The sequence below is a fragment of the Pieris rapae genome, chromosome 17, assembly GCF_905147795.1.
Source record: "Pieris rapae chromosome 17, ilPieRapa1.1, whole genome shotgun sequence".
Classification (NCBI taxonomy): domain Eukaryota; kingdom Metazoa; phylum Arthropoda; class Insecta; order Lepidoptera; family Pieridae; genus Pieris; species Pieris rapae.
In genome coordinates, this window is record NC_059525.1 from 8,913,909 (window position 1) to 8,935,775 (window position 21,867).

The 21,867-nt window shown below is 33.3% G+C and overlaps 1 protein-coding gene across 1 annotated transcript in view; it reads left to right on the forward strand.

The window, feature by feature from the left end:
- Window positions 1–21,867, forward strand: part of LOC111002000 (guanylate cyclase 32E) — an 84,964-nt gene that overhangs the window by 54,438 nt on the left and 8,659 nt on the right. The window contains exons 14-19 of the mRNA XM_045632025.1: window positions 697–994; window positions 3,185–3,376; window positions 8,088–8,265; window positions 8,702–8,842; window positions 14,274–14,397; window positions 20,691–20,759. Coding sequence (XP_045487981.1) covers window positions 697–994; window positions 3,185–3,376; window positions 8,088–8,265; window positions 8,702–8,842; window positions 14,274–14,397; window positions 20,691–20,759 — 1,002 coding nt within the window. The remainder of the gene's footprint in view (window positions 1–696; window positions 995–3,184; window positions 3,377–8,087; window positions 8,266–8,701; window positions 8,843–14,273; window positions 14,398–20,690; window positions 20,760–21,867) is intronic.

Genomic DNA, 21,867 nt, shown 5'->3' on the forward strand with positions numbered 1-21,867 from the left:
CTGGTAAGAAACTTCCCGCCACTCTTTAATCGCTGAGTTTTGAGCTAACTATAAAGATTCTTTCAATGGAATAAAGTCATCAAACAAATCAGTCAACAAATCTGTATCTTAAAGTGAAATTACAAGACTCCTTACTGTAGCATATTAGATTCAATTACAGCTTGTGTGAACAGTTTAATTGATTGCAAGACAATTTTTATTCTAATCATTATAACTTATCCATAGTATCTACTTGATATTATGACAATTATTAACTTTGTTGGACCACCGATAATTCGGGTAGTAGTAACTTGCAGTAGATTTTTTCCGTTCTGTTTAATGGAATATTGCTTTTTCTTTTTGACTCTGTCTGCGAGACTCGAAGCTCAGCTGGAGTCGTCGCGGGATAGTCAATCGCCTGAAGGGCAAAACGGAAGCCCACTGGAGCGAAGTACGAAGTATGAGACCGCTTTTTCTCCTGTGCGGTTTTTATCTTTATCTGATTTTGCTTTGTTGCGCGGGCGGCTTTTATTCTGTCGTTGCTCGGATACTCCGGATCCGATAAGACGTTGACAACGGGCGTTTTTCCAAAGGCACAAAGCCGCCAAAAGCTATAGCAAAGTACTAGTTACTTTAGACAGTTTACTTGGAGACAGGTCAAATAATATATATTTATTATAGGCGTAATTTATGATTTTGTACACATTTTTTTTTCAGATGCGTGAACTTCGCCATGAGAATCTGACGCCCTTTGTAGGAGTATGCGTGGAGTCAGCCAGTGCTTGCATCGTCACAGCGTATTGCTCACGTGGGTCCCTTTCCACGGTCTTAGCTGATCGGGACCTGCATTTGGATGACATGTTCGTGGCCAGTTTGGTCGCAGACCTGCTGAGGGGCCTCACGTATCTACATGACTCCGCTCTTGGTTCCCATGGCAACTTGACATCCAGCAATTGCCTCGTTGACCGGCGTTGGGTCTTACAAATATCAGATTATGGATTGCATACGTTAAAAAGTAAGTCAGTCGGTATGAAAATGTTTTATACTAGTAGTATGTTTATTGTTGTATTGTTTATCAGAGGACAATCAGATACTTATAAAAATATTTTATAGAAAGGATATTTATTTATTTATAGCCTTATATCAGACAACATATATATAACATACAAGATATTTGTAACATTAAAGCTATTGTTTTTGTTAATTTACGATAACTGATTCTGTGTGCCCACGGGCAAAGGCCTCCCCCATTTTCTTCCATTTTTCCTTATTGTATATCAATCTGGTCCAGTTCTTTCCAGCCATTTCCACAATTTCGTCGGCCCACCTTTTAAATTGCTTACCACGGTTTTTTAGTTCTTTTGTTTTATATACGACGTCATCAAACACTGTTTTATCTCTTAAATTCTTGTTACTTATTTTGTCAATTGTTATTTTCTTTATTGTACTTCTTTCCATGCGAAAGAATGATATACTTTTATAGAAAGAATATACTTGTGTGTAAATGACATGAGAACTTATGAAGTCGCAGCGCTAAACAGATTCATGTAACTTCCACACCATCGCCAGGAATATCGCAGCACACAACTACCGAGGGGTCTCTTAGGAGGGAGGTATTGAAGTAGTCCGCCAAGCATCAGCAAATATACATTGTAATTACGTAAACACACACATAATAACGTAAATGTAAAATTGTAGGAATATAGAGATTAATAATAATAGCAAAACTTACACAGCACATATTTAATATATGTAACCAGTTACTGGGGTTAAAATATACCAACATAATTGCGTTTTTATTGCAAATAATGTCATATGAATTTGTGATTTTTTTTTTACGGATCTTATGTAGTAAATCTAAATGCTAACCATTTACAAAATAAAAAAGGAAAACTTAAAATAATCGTTATTCAACTCAAAACTTATGCCAGTTTTGTTTAAATTATAAATACAATGTCAATTAATATAAAAACCATATTTGTTTCAAAAAGAAAACATCAAAAGCTTATCATGTATTCAGCAAAATTAATTTATATGACCGATTTTTAGATCTTGAATAGAAAAATAAGCCATAACACATCAGACACGCAAAGTAATATGACTCGTCAAAATATTATAGCAGACTTGATTACCTATAGATAATGTAGTCTATAGGCCGTTGACGTGACTGACAGCCTCATTATTCGGGCATTATTTATCAATTCAATATTAGCTTTTGTTTCTATCCGCAAAATGTAAGTTTGATGTCAACATGTTTTATAAAATCTATTTGCATAATGACGAAATTATTGACTTAATAAACTTACTTATAAAACAAAACACTTAGGCAATACACAAAGCCAAAACAGATTGTGATAAACAAAATAGAAAACATAAATCAAATAACATTAATGGATAAAAAACTTCAACAACAATTTAAAAAAATCTTAATTGTTTCCACTCCTGAATAAATTCATTAACAAATTACATACATTAATTGATAAAAAAGAAAAAAATCAAAGAAAACTGTAATATATGTAATATATATAGAACAAAAGGGGCATCGGGCAAGAGGCTCACCTGATATTAAGTGATACCGCCGCCCATGGACACTCTCGATGCTAGAGGGCTCGCGAGTGCGTTGCCGGCCGTTTAAGAATTTGTACGCTCTTGAACAAAGGACATTAAATATTCTATAGAAAGTAATTTGTCACAGCTAACCAAAGTCAAAGTCTTCCTTTGACTTTGGTTAGCTCTTTAATTATTCCCTCACTGTCTCTTTGGCAAGGTGGAACATGTCACCATCTTCATAATAAGTGTCGTATTAAACTAAAACGTAAAACATTGGTGAATTACGTAGATAATTGTAAATAGCATGTCGCAGGGGATGGATTCTTAAAGAAATTATCGACAGCTATTTCTATCCGATTAATTTTTATTAATTAATAGCGCTAACATCACGTTACTGTTTTTGTATGAATTAATAATTATGAATTAATTTGGTCCTTCAAGAAAAGAGCGTATCAATTCTTAAAAGGTCGGCAACGCACTCGCGAGCCCTCTGGCATTGAGAGTGTCCATCGGCGGCGGTATCACTTAACATCAGGTGAGCCTCCTGCCCGTTTGCCCCATGTTCTATTAAAAAAAAATTACAATAACAAATCAAATTAATTACCGTTTTATAATACCCGCTACCATATAATTAATACTTAACCATTTTTTACAGGTGGCTGCGTTGATACAGAAGACGCGTTACGTATCGAACGACGATTGTTGTGGCGAGCACCAGAACTTCTCCGTGATCCGAACCCACCGCCTCGAGGCACCCAGAAAGGAGACGTCTACTCTTTTGGAATTATATTATATGAGATCCTTGGCAGGAAAGGACCTTGGGGCGACACGAACTTAACCAACACCGGTGAGTCAGACGTTTTGTGAGTAAAATAATAAATAGTTTCGTGTCATTTATTTTTTTACTTAGCTTACCTTTTCAGTAGCTACGTACATATGAACAATTTTGGTATACTACCTCAAGGACTGTTCGTTTTTCCGGAATAATTTTATTATTAAAATTATGCATTTTGCAACATATGTTTCGATTTTTTACTTATATAGATATACATACTCAAATAAAAATTCCTCTTTTGTGCAGTAGCTTATTCTAAGTAGTCTGTCTGGAGAACTAAAATTGACATAACGTATTCAAATATGTGGTTTGTATTTTTATAACTACAAACTTTATCTGTAATTTTAATGAAATAGATTTCATAGAAAGTCAAAGTTTAAAGAGACTAATTTATGTTATGTCTATAGAAAATAAAATTGACAAACTAAACTCGCACAGATAAATTACTGTCTGCTATTATTATAACAACAACTTGTTGACTGTTTATACAATTTGGATGTGTGAGGTACGGTTGACTGAATTGGGTTGGCAGTGACCCGCCAAGTTGAACGAAAAAGCGGTCCGATGTAGTATTTCAGGCCATTTTGTAGCCTACTAACTTTGTTGAGGATATGTCGCAGCCAACTAGCTCAATCATCCATTCAATTAACAGCCCAGGCGTTTAACCAACGGCCTGAAAAACATTCAACCGTAGCGTTTGCTAACATTTAATAAACTGGCTGGCTAATGATTAGGTCTTTCTAGAGAGTCATTATTTCACAGAAATAACAAAGATTTAACATATGATTTACCACATATTTCTTTTAAATGAAATTGCTTGAATAAAATTCACATTATTATTGTCACTACACTCTTCCATTGTCCTTGTTGTTTATCATGAAATTTTGGAAAACAACATCTTAGTTGTGGTTTGCCGATGCTATATTGACAGTTTAGTTTCGTTTCGAGTTTGAGAGTGGCAGAAAGTGGAAGTAAATTTTAATTAACAGTCGACAGGCTAGGCAAATAATGAAACATCATCGATCCAAGTGAATTGCCTAGCTGTTTAATCAACTGGCTGAATATCTTTCAGGCCATTAGTTAAACGGTTTATTAAGGTAGTTGACAAATACATCTAAAAGCCTAAAATGAAATATGTCTCACAAGTAACATGTTATATTAAAATAGATCGTTTAAAGCGATTAACAAGCCAATCTATTAATTAAACCAATAAATGTTTTTAATATTGATGGGACCATATTAGATGTTGTTTGGTTAGCTAACTACGTAATAAATTGTGACAGAAGGTCCCTTAAGTAGGGTCTGAATAAATTGACCGACTTCGTATTACTTGGATCTCAGAACGTTTTATAGTAGGGGAGCCCAAGAGGGGATTTCGGGATTTACTCAAGCGCGGCAGATTAATATACAGGGGGATACCTTGTACCCGGTTAAGTACCTCCACCAAATATGAGGCCCATATATAAGGCCGCCCGTGAAGGATACAGGATCAGATTTGTAAAAAAAAATTGATCATCAGACATTCTCGAGCGCGTCAGATTAAGGTAGTGTGAGTTAATCACATCCTAAAAAGTGTATATTCCACTAATCTGACAATTTGAGAGTGACGTAAAGAGAGGGGAGGGCAGCAAAGTTGTAAAAAAAAACGTCATCTTGACATTCTCGAGCGTAGCTAATTTTTTTTTTATTTTGAATGAAATAATTCAAGAATATTGAAAAATATATAATCTGACGATTTCCGCAAGCCGAAATAACAAAATTTCGTCGATAAAGTTCGTGCGATAAACGCGTGCAGCTGCGTGATGCCTACATTTCCTTCTCCGCGTTTCCCTCAAAATTAGATTTCATGTGAATTTGAACCGATGGGGACCGATAGATTTTGAGAAATTTTGAAAAATCTAAAAAAATAACAATTTGTTTTTTTGAAGGTGTTTTTTGCAATAACTTTTTAACGGCTTTATCCATCAACTTCAAAAAACTAATCCATCTTTAAGCTTAAAAAACGACGTCGATCTCCACCAAACTGGTCAAAATCGGTTGATTCGTTCGAGAGATATCGTGAACGAAAGAAAACCGAAAAAAGTGTTTCTATCACATAACTTCGACATTTCATATCGGATTATCGTTTTTGATGAAATTAAATAATTAGAGCTTAAAGAATGCGTCGATCGCCGTCAACCGCGGGAAAATTGCTTGATCCATTCAAAAGTTATTGGGGTTTGAAAATTTCAAAAATAGTGTTCTATGAAACTTCTATCAGACTTTCGAGCTGGGAGAACTCAAACGCATAGAAATATTATTTCTTTGAACTCAGCGAGCTCATAAATACAATTTTAAGCGCCCAGGAATGGAATTGCAGGCATAGCCTTTAGGGTGAACCGTTTTTCTAATATTTTTTTTGTCAGATCAGGCAAATCCCTGTAGGTAATCGTCAGATTATGAGACAGTACGTTTAGAATATAAATCTGAACCATATATATCTTAATCTGACGCGCTCGAGTATTTCAAAATGGCGATTTTTTTTGCACATTATAATAATGGCTGCGACTTTGCGTCAGATCGAAATCGTCAGATTATTGAATGAGAGCTTTTTTTTTGGTGCACTTAACACCCCCTTAGAAAACCTGACGCGCTCGATTAAATTTTTTTTTTTTCATTTTTAACCCTTACCTACAACCACCCCCATCATGCAAATGATCAGATTAACATACGTACATTATTAAAAATACGTAGGACATTGATGCTATCAATATCTGACGCGCTCGAGTATGTCCATGCAACAGTTTTTTTTTACATATTTAAACATCTATAGCCGCTCTCCCCACCGATGAAAAGGTATATATCATATAACATTTTTTTCTTCTTATCATCTAAGCTTTGCAACCCAATAGGTCTCCACGACGCTCGAGTAAATCCCCATTTAGCATCGTGGGCTCCCCTACCATTACGGTAACGGCGTTGCGAGACTTGTTTTTTTTTCTTCTGATGATTTCGTTTCTGATGGCATGTTAATCTACTGATCAACTACATAATCGCTGCCAGCTCTTAATTGTACAATGTGCATCCCTCGCCAACTAAATCTGCCTATAATAAAAAATTGAATACATTATTCCAATAAATCGTTGATATATCGTGTCGGAACGCACTCGCGAGACCTCTGGCATTCAGAGTGTCCATGGGCGGCGGTATCACTTAACATCAGGTGAGCCTCCTGCCCGGTTGGCCCCGGTTCTATAAAAAAAAATTTAAAAAAAAAAATTTTTTTTTCCTGCATATATATTTATTCAGTAGTTTAAGATTTGTTTTAATTATTGCATTATTTTTAATGTGTATATTAGTTGTGTTTAGATTGTCTGGAAAAAACTTTTAGAACTAAGATCGCTTTTTCTCATACTTTGTCTTCATTTATTTATTTATTAGTAATCTTACAGCTAAAATTTATATTATAAGACAAAACACTTCGACAATATACAAAGCCAAAACAGAAATCATTGATAAACAAGATATATGAGACAGGAAACATAAGTACTTTGATAGGCAAAATTAAATTAAAAAATAAAATATAGTAAAATTTAAGCTTAAACAAATCACAATTTCTAATTAATGCTTATTAGAAGCTAAAAACAACAGTGCCAGTTTCTATAATATTACCAAGAACTGACGAGAAGAACTGGCGAACACTCTACCACGCGCTTAATATTTTACAATATACTTTAGAAGCTACAACCTTCAACCATGCACATAAACTTAACAGGTTGGGTTATAATAAAATAAATATTTTATTGCAAGGTGCGTGGACATCTCACTATATTTTTATTAAGATTAATGTGGTCTCAAGATTTATGTGGAGTTAAGATTCCATTTACGACAGTCTAGCAGCTATAAACAAAATGGAATTGCAAATGGAATTTGCCCAAATTACTTTTAAAGTAAAGATTTCTTTTGGTTTTATTTTAATTATTTTTTTAAAGAAAAAGATGGCGCGTTACGGGAGCACAGCAATTTTTTTTTACTACGCCGATAAAGAATTTTCACTTCATAAAAATATTTGGTAGAAATACATGGATACTCACATTTCCAGAAGGCTCGCAAGTGCATTGCCAGCCTTTTAATAATTGGTAACCTAGTTTCTTAAAATACCCTAAGTCGAATTAGTTCGTAATTTCTGCGCTTAGTTGTGGAAAGACGTTCGTCGAAACGGCTGGTATTTTGTATTCTGCCTTGACGTTCGATGATGAAACTCAAATGCAGGTATCATATGGTAGGTAGGTTAAAAAATCTCCTGAACACTCTTTATTAAAAATTTATAAAATAAAATGATTTAAGTTATTGTTCAATTTTAAAACAATTTCATTCATTAAGAGAGGTCAAGGTCCAATCAATAATTAATTTATTTGAATGAAGCCCACAGAACCTTTTATGCAACTTTTTCAAATATATGTAGAAGAAAAATGTTTATACTTGAGCGTCCCTAATATCTGACAATATGTAATATGGCTTATATTTTATAAAATAAAAAATATAGTATCAAGACACCTGTCAGAAAATCGAAATAGAAAATCTCCAATTAATCTCTATATAGACTGGCTATATCTGTTAGAGTTCTTAAATGATGCAGGAATAAAGGTGAATTCTCAATTCCATACATTTCAATTATCGATATGTTAAAATCGAAATTACAAAAAGACGCTTTATAAAATTAACAAAAAAATTTTTTATATAGAAATAATCGGTCGAGTACGACATCCCATTGGAGGCATGCTGTACCGGCCACCGCTTAGTGGGCTCACTGCTCGTCCTTCAGTAACATCAGTTCTCAAGTCATGCTGGAGTGAGCGACCCGAGAGACGACCTGATGTCCGGCTAGTGAAAATGCGACTAAAGGACATGCATGCTGGCATGTAAGTTACACCTAATAAAATATGAAACTAGAAACATAGGGGTTTTTTCTAATTGGCAAGGAAGTGATCAGCCTCCTGTGCCTGACATACGCCGACGACTATTTGGGTCTAATGCAAGCTGGTTTCCTCACAATGTCTTTCTTAACTAATTCTTCTACCCTTACTATAGATTATAATGACCATAAATTGTCTTTGTGTTTTGTTTTATATACTCACCACACAGTATGATTTTTTTCTAGCCAGTAAAATTCCCCCTCAAAACAGAGCATTTGTATTATTTTTATATGTATTTTTTAAATTCGAATCAAGTAAGATGTCCTCTTCGTTTAAAAAATATATATTGACATAGACACATATAATATATACTAAATTTTTGAACGTTTTTTTAAACTAAAGTTTTTCATATTAAAAACATACATTTAATTTCATTTGAAAGGAAGACGAATATATTTGACAACATGCTTTCAATGATGGAGAAGTACGCATCGAACTTGGAAGCACTTGTGGCGAATCGAACTGAAGAACTATTAACAGAGAAGAAAAGGACAGATGATCTTCTCAATAGGATGTTGCCTAGGTAAGAACATCTAAAAATAAAATGTAGTAAGAATAAACCAGTGAAGCAATGTGGGAATTATCTTTTGATATTTTTAATATTAGCATAGATTTTATCGAGGGCTTTGAGCGCGGCGACCGCGTCAAAAAATTTCGTAACGAAAATAAACCTTACACACGATGACGTAATTGGTGCTTCCAACACGCGTTAGAGTGAGACATACTGCGTATTTACATCTATCTCTCTGACGAGATCGGTGACGTAGCATAACCGCGGCCTATGCAGCCGATACGCGTTAAAGTGAGACAGACTATATAGTTAAGTGTAATTAAAATCAAATGACATAGCACGTTTTGCTTCCAGTCTCTTTCTCATTTCTTTTGTTTTGTTCACAACTACAATATTTTTAAGCAAAATAATATTAATTAATTGCTATGTAACGAATGAATGCAGTGTAATTGTTGTAAAGAGTACCTACTCTCTTATAACCCTATATCTGTCTGGTCTGGCTATACTCTCGAGGTGTCAATCCGACTATTTAGGAAATCACCATGCTTATAAAACTAAGAGAGCCTGAGTGAGTAAAATGTACAGCCATGGCTCGTACACAAACAGTAAACTTTCTAGATCAAGCTACACAAACAACTGCAAATGCTACAGTCAGTACGCCAGTTATTTGATCGATGTCTTTGTTTTCCCATTTAAGGTCGATTATCAATAAAAATAAGCCTTTGAAATAATAATTACGCGAACGATATTACGTCAGTAAATATTGTTGATAATTGAAATAATGAAAATTCGGTTTTATTCAATTGCTGAGAAGGCAAATTGTTATTGCGTAGTGAGAAGCCACAATCTATAGGCGGACCGATGCGGTCTTCTTTTAATGAATAATGTGGGCCGTAGTTAAAAATATATATTTATAAATTATATTTCCGGAGCATGAAATTAGTTTTAAATTAAAAAGCAACAGTACATTTATCTTATTATACTATACTATATTACTCTTGGTTAAGAGTGGTTTTTTCTTTATTAATTGTGCCCACGGCCCAAATTACAGGTGTCGATTCATTCATTATAGTTTTTAGATGATTGTTATATATAACGCTTTTTGACGTAATAGTAATTCGTAAATTAAATTAAATAGTAATCGCTTAATGAACTTTGATTTTATAAGGCTACAATCAATTTGATTGATTCCCTATAAATTTTGTCTTCATATATCTAATAATTATATTATTTTGATTTACAAATACCCTTTAGATTATTTTGTGGGTTTTATTCAAACATTTCTTGTATTGACTACAGGTAACTGATGGCAGTTTTGACCTAGTGGCTTGACAGGGTAGTCGTAGGATCGATTCTCGGCTTTTCACCAATAAACTTTCTTTCCATATGCAGATTTAACGTTCGCTCGAACAGAGAAGACTACTTGCCTATTAGATTGACAAATTCTGATTATGAGATATCTGAGGCCCAGACCTAAAAAGAGCCACTGATTTATTTAGTTTTTTGACAGTCAAATGAAAAATGGGTAATCCGATGCCACTCTTGGGTCTTATTAGCTTTCTGGTAGAACTTCAATTAAATTTGCTAAGTTAAGAAAATTCTCGTGGCTTTAGAGGAAATGAGCTTTTGTATACAAAACTCAGTGAACATAAGCCTCTTGTTATAGAGGCTCGACTTATAATAATGCTTAAATTTAAATTTTACTAGTTTTCATATTTAAAATAAATGCAAACATTTTTCAACAACACAACTTTTGCTCCAATTGCAGAGAAAATTGTGTTTTTTCATTCGCTTATATTTTACAGTGTAAATAAACACTGCGATGTAAAAGCCAAATAGGTTTGCTAAATAAATACTGCGCAATATTTTTATTATACCATACTTTACTTTAATATCTTAGTACATAAAATAGCGACTCGCGTGTACAGTATCACATACTTTATTTTTTCTTTCTTGTTCTGCACTTTTTGTGCGTCAGCCACATACTTTTCTTGGCCGGCGGCTGAAATTACTACTACCGTCGCCATTTTGAAATGTCAGACTGTCACTGTCAGTTAACTCTCAATTTCTTAGTGTATACAATACATTTTATTGAAGCCTAGAACTGTATTTTCTAGATGCTAGTATACATTGCTTTATTAAGACATTTCAATAAATTATTAAGTTAGCTGTCGTGACTTCATATATAATGGTTATTTAGCATTTACTGGCAATACTAATATCCATGAAAGTGACGCTTTTATCGGCCAGGTAAAGTATGTGGCACTGTACTTAGAGTACTATACTCTTACCAAATCAAATCGGTTTTAACTATACAATCTCTTTTGATTACAGCATCAAAAAAATTGATAGAAAGAAACAAATCAGCCCCGGTGTTTAGGAAAATAATATTTGAGCGTGTTTTTTTTTATAGAACAAGGGTCAAACGACCTCCGCGTTAAAGTGATTTTAAGTGAAACCGTGGACACCCAATAGCAGAGGGTACTAATTAGTACGCTCTTTTATTAAAGGACCCTAAGTCGAATTGATCCGTAAATGCCTCGGCGGGTAGCTGAAGTAAGCCCCATGCTGCTGGTGTGCGGTAAAAATAATTTCACCAGTGAGCAATAAGATGGTCACGCCGTGAAAATTATTTAGCCGTCATTAGATGCTGTGTACCAATAGATTATTATGTCTGGGTGGACAATTATCACTTGCTCCTACGGTAAAGACAACGTGAGAAAACCAATTTGTAAATAAATATAAAAATGATTAACGAAACGTACGCAATCTGAGTCCAAGATGACATTTTGGTGCCAATTAATTATTACTAATACGTCCTCCGAGGATAAAACAGCCATGCTTGATGGTACACCTAAAACATCACAAGTGATTTAGATGTAGGTAAATACTTTCGTAATATCATCCAACACTAGTAATTTATTATATTATTACACAACATCACCTTGATGACTGGAAATCTTCCACAGTCCGTTTCACAAGGCATTTTCTTTTGCAAACTAGCGAACTGTGGAATCGACTCCCAGTTTTCCCTGGGGGTCAACCTCCAACTATTCAAAATTCGAGCGTACTCCTCCCATGCATGCAATCCACCCACTAAAACTGGGTGTCTATGGACTGCGATGATGCCCAAAAAGGGCAGTCATGATCATATTTCTCCATCTCAGATAGATATCTTAATCTAAAGATTGAAGAAAGAAGAAAGAAATAAAGAACTTTATTAGACACAATATATTACATGAATGTTTCTATAAAGTAAAGTGCACTGGCCCCCACACTAGGATTCCCTGTGTTGTGGGCAGCCAGTCTCTTCCTTTTACATCTAAACAGTATTGCTTAATTAATTCTACATAACACATTGATATCTATACTATTTTTGTACAATAAGAATGTTTTCTGTATCAGTATAGGAAAGCTTAACAAGATATTGTTTGAATTTGATTGATGAAAGTGTACCAATAACCAATCGACGGAATGTAATAGACATCTCTGAATACAATCTATCCATGGTAGGTCGGATTGGTGCATGAGGATAGAATTTTGTATGAGAATGACAGATCAACTGTGCCAATATCCTTTCTGAAGATTGTAACTTACACCGGTTTTTAAAATTTATAAAAGATTTTTGATATGTATATTGTGTAGACATGTTTATTTTTTACGTACGGCTTTATTTACTTTATTTCGTTTATATTAATGACCAAATATGAGTGTAAAGAGCGAAGAGATTGCATTCTATCATTCGCCAAAAATGGATTGTCTTAGTAGGGTTTGGTTATCGGGATGCAGATGGGAGATCGATCGACTGTCATGGTGTGATCGTGTATTGTGGATTAATTAATGGGTTCGGGCGTTAATATACGCCTGGGGCGCAATGCATAATCGTCTACCTTATTATCAGATAGTAATATATTCAGGCCAATAAATAAAATTTAATACAAATCATAATTTAATGAGACTATAATTATGATCCCCAGAGAAATTATTGACGAAATTTAAATTGTACTGATTGAGTCAGGGCATTTGTTTTAAATGACTATAATTCTTTATCACGGAAATTTTTATTTATTTTCTATTTTTATAGTAACCTAATCAATAGAAAACTTATTAAACTAAAAATAATATTTACCTAAAAACTAACTGTTTCTATAACTATAAACAATCCAATTCTTGTGAATTAGGCCAGTGTGCAATTAAATATATATCTCACATGCAAATAATATTCAGGAGGTAAATGGCGCTTCTCTGAGAAAAATTGTGTGCTAGAGGCACTGCAAGCAATTGCCACGCCGTGTGCACACGCAGCCCCAGTCTCTCCAACATTTCTGCAATATAGTCTACCTCTAAGGACCTTAAAAATAATAATATAAAGTGATAGTCAGGTCCCTTTTTACCCCTAAATTATCAGACAATTACTTTAATATGTGTTTTTCACTACTGACTTCTGACTGGTTCATCAAAAAAAAACCATATAAGAAATGTCACTTTTCCTAATTCACAATTATAATTTGAAATTCGCATTTCTGATGTCTTACGTCCTACTAATACATAAAACGTAGTACTAACGGACTACTAATTCAGTATCAAGACCAAGCGTTAAACACTGTGCAATATTTGTATTTTACTAAATTTTACTTCAATAATGAAATAAAATGGCGACCGCCTTGCAATTTTTCTCCCTTTGAACATTTTATTTAGCAAGCAACAAAATTAAAAATGCATGGAATTTGTTAAAAGAAAATTCTGTTAGAATTTATGCTTATATTTTTTCTTACTAAAGTACTTTACATGTATTACAAAATAGCATTTACAACAATTATGGTTAATAAGTAATATTATGTTGAATTTATTTTCTAAACTAAGGTAATGTTCATTATAAGTTCATGTTCATAAATGTTCAACTAAGTCTTAGTTCTTATATCTTATCTTATATCTATCTTATAATATCTTAGTCGTCTATAATATTTTTATTTCGAGCACCAAAAATGTACTTTTTTTAAGAGGTTAATAAAATAAACAAAAGCAAAATCGCGGGACGTAATATTACATATGTTATCAACATGACAGCTGGTATTTCAACTATTTGTTGTAGGCGTCCTTTCATTATAGGCTTTTTTCTCACATAGCCTTTCGATTCCTAATCCTTAGAAATACTTGTACGTGCTAAAATACATTTATCTCACAGGTAGGTATATTCTTAAAAAGTCTGTCTAATGTTTTAATATCTATAGGTGTTAACTGTGTTCAATGATCTCTTATGATTAAGTTTTCATTAGTTTTAGTTATTTTTTTTTAAGTTTTTTTTATTTTTTCCCTTGCTAGCTTGCGTATGTTCTAACTTAATTGATTTGAATGCATGATAATCTTGTGATTTTATATTTTCATGTACTAATAATAATAAAACACGTTGTTTTGGAAGTTGTAATATGATATGCTTCAACAGGGCTGTTGCGGAGGCACTCAAACGAGGCGAGCCGGTTCAGGCAGAGAGCTATGAATGTGTTACAATATACTTCAGTGATATTGTCGGGTTTACAAGGCTGGCTGCTACGAACACGCCCATGCAGGTAATTTTCATAGTTTACCCGACTTAAAAAATGAGCCACTTTTACTATTTGGCATTGGATAATATTTGCGTACAGCTCTACTATGGGTATCCAATTAAAAGTGTTACGTACGACGCCAGTATATTTTTATTGTTACGAAATAGGTTAAAATAATAGCTGGATAGTATGAAACTGGACATCAGATGACTGGACTGGTGCGTGTAGTAGTGAGTTTTCCACGCTATCGCTTGCATATTTCCTCGTGCAATTTTGTAATTTTTCCTGCGTATAATGCCTCCGTAACAAAACAGCTATCGCAGAACAAAACGGCACATGATCTAACCGGCAAATGGAATCACCTAAACTTATCGCTTGCGAGTCATAATGATGAGGCTACATTTCATCCTTAGTTATAAATTGAGTCACAAACCAAATAGCTGTATATAAGCGCTTCCTTTATAAATCTTCGTTATTTTACTATAAAACACATGCCATCGTGAATGTTAAGAGATTGCATTGCATTTTTTCTTATTATTATATATTCAAACTCAAACTAACTTTATTCCTATAGGTAAACAAGTACACTTATGAACATCAGAAATGAAGTTAAATTAATTGTAAATTTACATTTACCACCAGTTCGCAAGTCAAGGGCAAGCCATAAGAATTGGCAAGAAACGCTAAGTTTTAACTTATGAGTCATACTAATTGTTTGAACTGGAGCAAATCAATCTCAAGGATAAGGATTATTTAAATATTTGTTAAATTTATAAAAAGCTTTATTGATTAATTTACGTTACCGAGGTCTCTGAATTTATTAAGTGTAAATTATCTATATTATGTCTGGGTTAAGTCATGATTTTCTTTTTGCTTTTCCAAGGGGAGCCTGTGACAAATTTCGTATTTGAATTAAGAATTTCTCGGAAACTAAAAGTCATATCAAGATGATCCTTTTTGATTTAAATTATGTAAATTTCAAGAGAACTTACAAGTTTAATTTTACGCATTTCTGAAGATAAACAACGTGACAGTTATATTAGTAGGGGAGCCCAAGAGGGGATTTCGGGATTTACTCAAGCGCGGCAGATTAATATACAGGGCGATACCTTGTACCCGGTTAAGTACCTCCACCAAATATGAGGCCCATATATAAGGCCGCCCGTGAAGGATACAGGATCAGATTAGTAAAAAAAAATTGATCATCAGACATTCTCGAGCGCGTCAGATTAAGGTAGTGTGAGTTAATCACATCCTAAAAAGTGTATATTCCACTAATCTGACAATTTGAGAGTGACGTAAAGAGAGGGGAGGGCAGCAAAGTTGTAAAAAAAAAACGTCATCTTGACATTCTCGAGCGTAGCAAATTTTTTTTTTATTTTGAATGAAATAATTCAAGTATATTGAAAAATATATAATCTGACGATTTCCGCAAGCCGAAATAACAAAATTTCGTCGATAAAGTTCGTGCGATAAACGCGTGCAGCTGCGTGATGCCTACATTTCCTTCTCCGCGTTTTCCTCAAAATTAGATTTCATGTGAATTTGAACCGATTCGGACCGATAGATTTTGAGAAATTTTGAAAAATCTAAAAAAATAACATTTTGTTTTTTTGAAAGTGTTTTTTTGCAATAACTTTTAAACGGCTTTATCCATCAACTTCAAAAAACAAATCCACCTTTAAGCTTGAAAAACGACGTCGATCGCCACCAAACTGGTCAAAATCGGTTGATTCGTTCGAGAGATATCGTGAACGAAAGAAAACCGAAAAAAGTGTTTCTATCACATAACTTCGACATTTCATATCGGATTATCGTTTTTGATGAAATTAAATAATAAGAGCTTAAAAATGCGTTGATCGCCGTCAACCGCGGGAAAATTGCTTGATCCATTCAAAAGTTATTGGGGTTTGAAAATTTCAAAAAAAGTGTTCTATGAAACTTCTATCAGACTTTGGAGCTGGGAGAACTCAAACGCATAGAAATATTATTTCTTTGAACTCAGCAAGCTCATAAGTACAATTTTAAGCGCCCAGGAATGGAATTGCAGGGATGGCCTTTAGGGTGAACCGTTTTTCTAATATATTTTTTTGTCAGATCAGGCATATCCCTCTAGATAATCGTCAGATTATGAGACAGTACGTTTAGAATATAAATCTGAACCATATATATCTTAATCTGACGCGCTCGAGTATTTCAAAATGGCGAATTTTTTTTGCACATTATAATAATGGCTGCGAGTTTGCGTCAGCTCGAAATCGTCAGATTATTGAATGAGAGCTTTTGTTTTTGTGCACTTAACACCCCTTTAGAAAACCTGACGCGCTCGATTAAATTTTTTTTTTTCATTTATAACCCTTACGTACAACCACCCCCATCATGCAAATGATCAGATTAACATACGTACATTATTAAAAATACGTAGGACATTGATGCTATCAATATCTGACGCGCTCGAGTATGTCCATGCAACAGTTTTTTTTTACATATTTAAACATCTATAGCCGCTTTCCCCACCGATGAAAAGGTATATATCATATAACATTTTTTTCTTCTTATCATCTAAGCTTTGCAACCCAATAGGTCTCCACGACGCTCGAGTAAATCCCCATTTAGCATCGTGGGCTCCCCTACCATATAAAGTTGCTGCAGTTTTGTTATTTATTTTTCTAAATAATATTGTAAAGAGGAAAGATTGGTATGTTTATTTGTATGTTATGATTCATTAGGCTCCAAAACTTTTTCAAATTTCCAGATTGAAAAAAAAACACCATTAGAACTCTACGCCTCTCTGATGAACAGAGGCTATAGAATATTTTTGAAAAAATGATGACGCGATGAAGCCTTTGTTCGTGGGCAACAGCAATATTATTAATCTGGCCGTCCTCTACATTAAGGTTCCGATAATACGACCTTCTTGTTGCGAATATACAGGGATCATTGCATTCCCCTGAACACTTTTTTTGGAATCGTTAGATTGTTCGAATGTCTCTCTCCCTAGTACAGCCCCACAGTTGGTATCTGAACTTGTTTGGATTTACTGATATTTATATATTTATGTATTTTAGAAATACATATATTATCTTTACAGCCTATGCCAATACGTCAATGTCGAGAAATATTTAATACAATATTAAACAGTACATAAAAATTAAACACATAATATACACAATATTACTACTGTGAATTCACTCTGTGATCATACAAATGTCGATACTGTCGGAGACAGTATTCAGTAGGCGAAACGTCCTGGATAACGGGGATCTGTGCAACAGACTGGTTCTTGCCTTTGGTATCGCAAATAAATAAATAAAATAAATAAATAAAAAGTTTCTTTATTTGACCCAAAAACAAATACTACATTATATATATTACAACATTCATTGTGGTCAACCTTATATATAATATACATCTATGAGCACTAGCGTTTAAACTAGGCCTAGCCTGTACCTTAAACGCTAGTTTCTTCCAGTGTCATCAAGAAATTGGTCATTTAACCAAATGAAGGTGGAATCAAATTGAAATTGTTGTAGTTAGTTAGATTGGTGTAAGTGTGAAATTCGACAAAATATTTTTATTTTAAATCTTGTAAATGAGTGAACTTGGATATGAGATGAAGTTAGTATCGTTGTTTAGTATGGAAACTAATATTTATTATAAAGATTGTATTTTTATATTAAATTACAACAATATATTATTATTAAGTCTGAAGTAAGAAATTGAAAAAGAAAAAATTAAAAACCTAATTTTATTACTTTATTTTAAGAAACAAGTCTTCTACTTCATTATATTTTCATTGTCATTCTTCTAGTTTTTTTTTTGCATTGATAGCTATTAAGGGGATAAATATTTAGTATTTTATTAAGCTTATTATACAACATGGGGCCTGTATAGCATTGAAATTTTTGGATATAGCTTGTTTAAAATAACCTAGGCCTTCACCGTCGCACATATCCCATAGAAGCCCAGTTCTTGGAGTACACTCTGGTTACACACTATCCCCTCAAGACTTTCAGTACGTAGTAGGCCAACTGTAAGTCCCGTCCGGTTTCCAATTTGTTGTACCCCACCATCCCTAAGACAAATAATGTTGGGTACATTAAAGGATAGTAAGGATAAACGCCATACAGTCTGTTATAGGGGTGTGGTGCAAATTTATTTAGTATTGAATATTATAATATTGAAGATAAAATGCCTTTACGAAATTAAACGATCAATTAAATTTCCTAGTCTCTAAGCGATGTTTTTGTTTTCGTTCCGTAATTTTAGGAACTTTTTAAATTGAAGAATTCAATTTATGAAAAACTAATTTAATATACCAAAGAGAATTCTGCGACAAATTATTAGACCTAACAAAATAACTAAGATTAAGGTAATGGAAAAGTCGTTTAAATTTTTCTTTGTTATAAGAATTAAATTAAGTACTATATAAAGTTCAAATAAAATATATATACCATTATACTTTTATTTTATGCATAACGCAGTCTATTATTATATCATTAATATATTTTCCTTTAACATTAATCGTATATCTGAGAGGAATAATTAATATGTTATAATATTAATCATATTCTCTGCATGACATAATTGCATGACCCATATATGTCGCAGTCAGCTTAATCAGTTGTTCAATTAACAGCCTAGTCTGTTAAACAACGCCGTATTATCAGAATCATATTCGCCGAATTATATTCAGCCATTTGGAAAAAGAGCTAGGCAATGACATTACATAACGTGCTATACTGGTTGTTCACGTTTTGTTCTACTTTTTGCCACCTACTCCAAATTATCAATAAAGCGGCAAACAAATAATGTTTCAATCTCAAACTCAAAATTACTTCATTCATAGTGCCACTTATGTAACCAAGTACACTTATGAACGTTAGCAGAAAAAATATTAAATTTATTATACATTTACATTTGCGTAAGAGCGGGTAAGAAGAACTGGCAAGAAACTCTCCGCCACTCTTCTTAATCGCCAAGTTTTGATGATTCAAATTGTTTGAACTGGAGCAAATCAATCCCAAGTATTAGTATCATTTACATAATCGACAAATTTATAAAAAGTTTTATTGATTAATTTACGTTTAATCGTTACTAGTAGATTATCTGCTGCAGCCTGGTTATTTTTTTTCTGTTTCGATTATTATACTGATGAGTTACTATATGTTTTAAAACACATTTTTTTGTTACTTTAGATACTTTTACACTTAAAGTTATTTATATATATATTTTTTAGATATCATTGTGCCCTTTATTTAAGGATTTAGGTTTAAATCAACCGCATCAAAAATAAATCAGGCTCGACAGCGAAATAAAACAGCGCGCCACAAATCATGCTTAAAAATTACACGCAACACTGACAAATAACGATATTTGAATAAAAACTCCATTTAAAGCTTAAAATATTTGGACCGTATTGCTGTTACTTTCTGTCTTGGTTGAACACAAAATTCAAGCAAAACTCTTGCTGCTTCTGTATATTTTTGTCACAGCCAAAGGTTTTTGTATGTTCTCTTATTAGTATAGTATAGACAATCACGAAAAAATGGTACGCATAGATTTATAGATTACATTGCATGTAAATAGTGTACGGCTAGAGATTATTCTATCACTGTGTGGACCTGGATATCCGGTAGCTATGTACAGGATGCTCCCATCCCTTGGTAAAATACTATGCGCGGGGTCGGCTGACGCGTCCGTATAAAAAAAGTGCGTGCGTACTAAGTACACATGTCAGAAGTGAAACTTCTTTGTAAATTAATTATTACTACATAAAAGCCCCAATAGATGATCATGTACAAGTATATGATCACTCTATTATTTGTATAGCTATATACACACTGTTTACACACTGTCTACTTGATAATAATAATAAAAGTAAAAATATATGTTGTCGTATGCCTCGCGATATGTAGGCCATGACTGTTATTATGTTCGAGTGTCATAAACCGCCTTTTAGCTATGTCTTGACATATTTGCTATTCTCTTTCCGCCCACTAGAAAACCCTTCTACAATTGCCCATTATCTTCTGAATCACATACTCTCCATATATGTTAAAAAGTGCAGGTGACAGGATGTAACGCTATCACACACCAGTTTTTAATATTATGTATTAATTGTCATTTGTTTAATGTTACATTTTAGGTTTTTTAAATATTTTTCTCTATTAATGTACTTATGTTTTCTGTTTCATAGATATTGTTTTATAATATGTATATTAGCTGTAAGATGATTAATTAATAAATAAGATAAATAATTAGGCTGATTGGCTGCTACATATACATATATGTGATACATATTAATATAATTTCAGGTTGTGGAAATCCTCAACAAGCTGTACACGTGTTGCGATTCAGTTATATCGTATTACAATGTATATAAGGTAAGAACAGAGCTTGTCTTATTTTTCTACAAAATTCATAGAAAATATCTCTTTGGATTTTATTATCTAACGAAAAAGGTTTTAATGACTTAAATTTTGTATCAAATACAATTACAAAATCAAACGTTCAATGCTCAGAACATAACAATTGATAACGGTTGAAGGAATTTATAAATTTTTGTATAAACTTGTTTTTATTAATCATTACAATGTATAATCAAATTCAAACTCAAAACCGTTTATTTATTTAGGTAACCCAATGTACACTTATTAATAAATAAATGATTCTAATTATACATTAATTGTCAAATCAAGGACGCAGAACGGACGAGAAGAACTGGCAATAAACTCTCCGCCACTCTTTAATCGCGCCGGTATTTTCTTTACAAAATGTTTGTAAGGAGCTGCAACTATTACACCATTTTCCACATGACATCTTTAAGTAATTAACTAAACTAACAAAAAACAAAGATTTGTCCTCTATCAGAGTAGGCAAGGTTAAATATGAACACACACGTACATTTTCCATAATTGATTTAACGTTGACAGATGAGCACTTTAGTAATATACTATTTTAAATGTTTTAAATCAGATCTATTGACCTAGCGGCTTCACCGTTTCAGTATTAGATCTTAGTTTCGATCCCGGCTGTGTAATGGGCTTTCTTTATAATATGTGAGCATTTAATACTAATAGTATTAACAGTTACTGAAAAGTTCATAGGCTAACAAAGACAAATATTTTAATATAAGTTGATTTGATTATTTAGTACAAATAGCCTTGCCTTTGTATACAACGATTATAGCACATTTTTATAGCACTATTTGTCTTTAGACTCAAAATAGGCTTCAAAATTTCTGTACAGCAAATATTCTCTTGGGCTCTTAAAATAGAAAATAGTCGCTGAGAAACAGAAAATATGAAATATATATATAGATAAAGCTTAGCTTAATAGAGCAAATACAGGCAACGTAAATAGTACTTATATCTTATCTTCCTGTCGAGTAGAAACGTGACTATATTGGCTCGACAAAGGCAAAGGATCGATGCCTTTGTGATGTCGTGCTGGCGGCGAATGCTCAGAATACTTGGGAAACGTACTAATAGT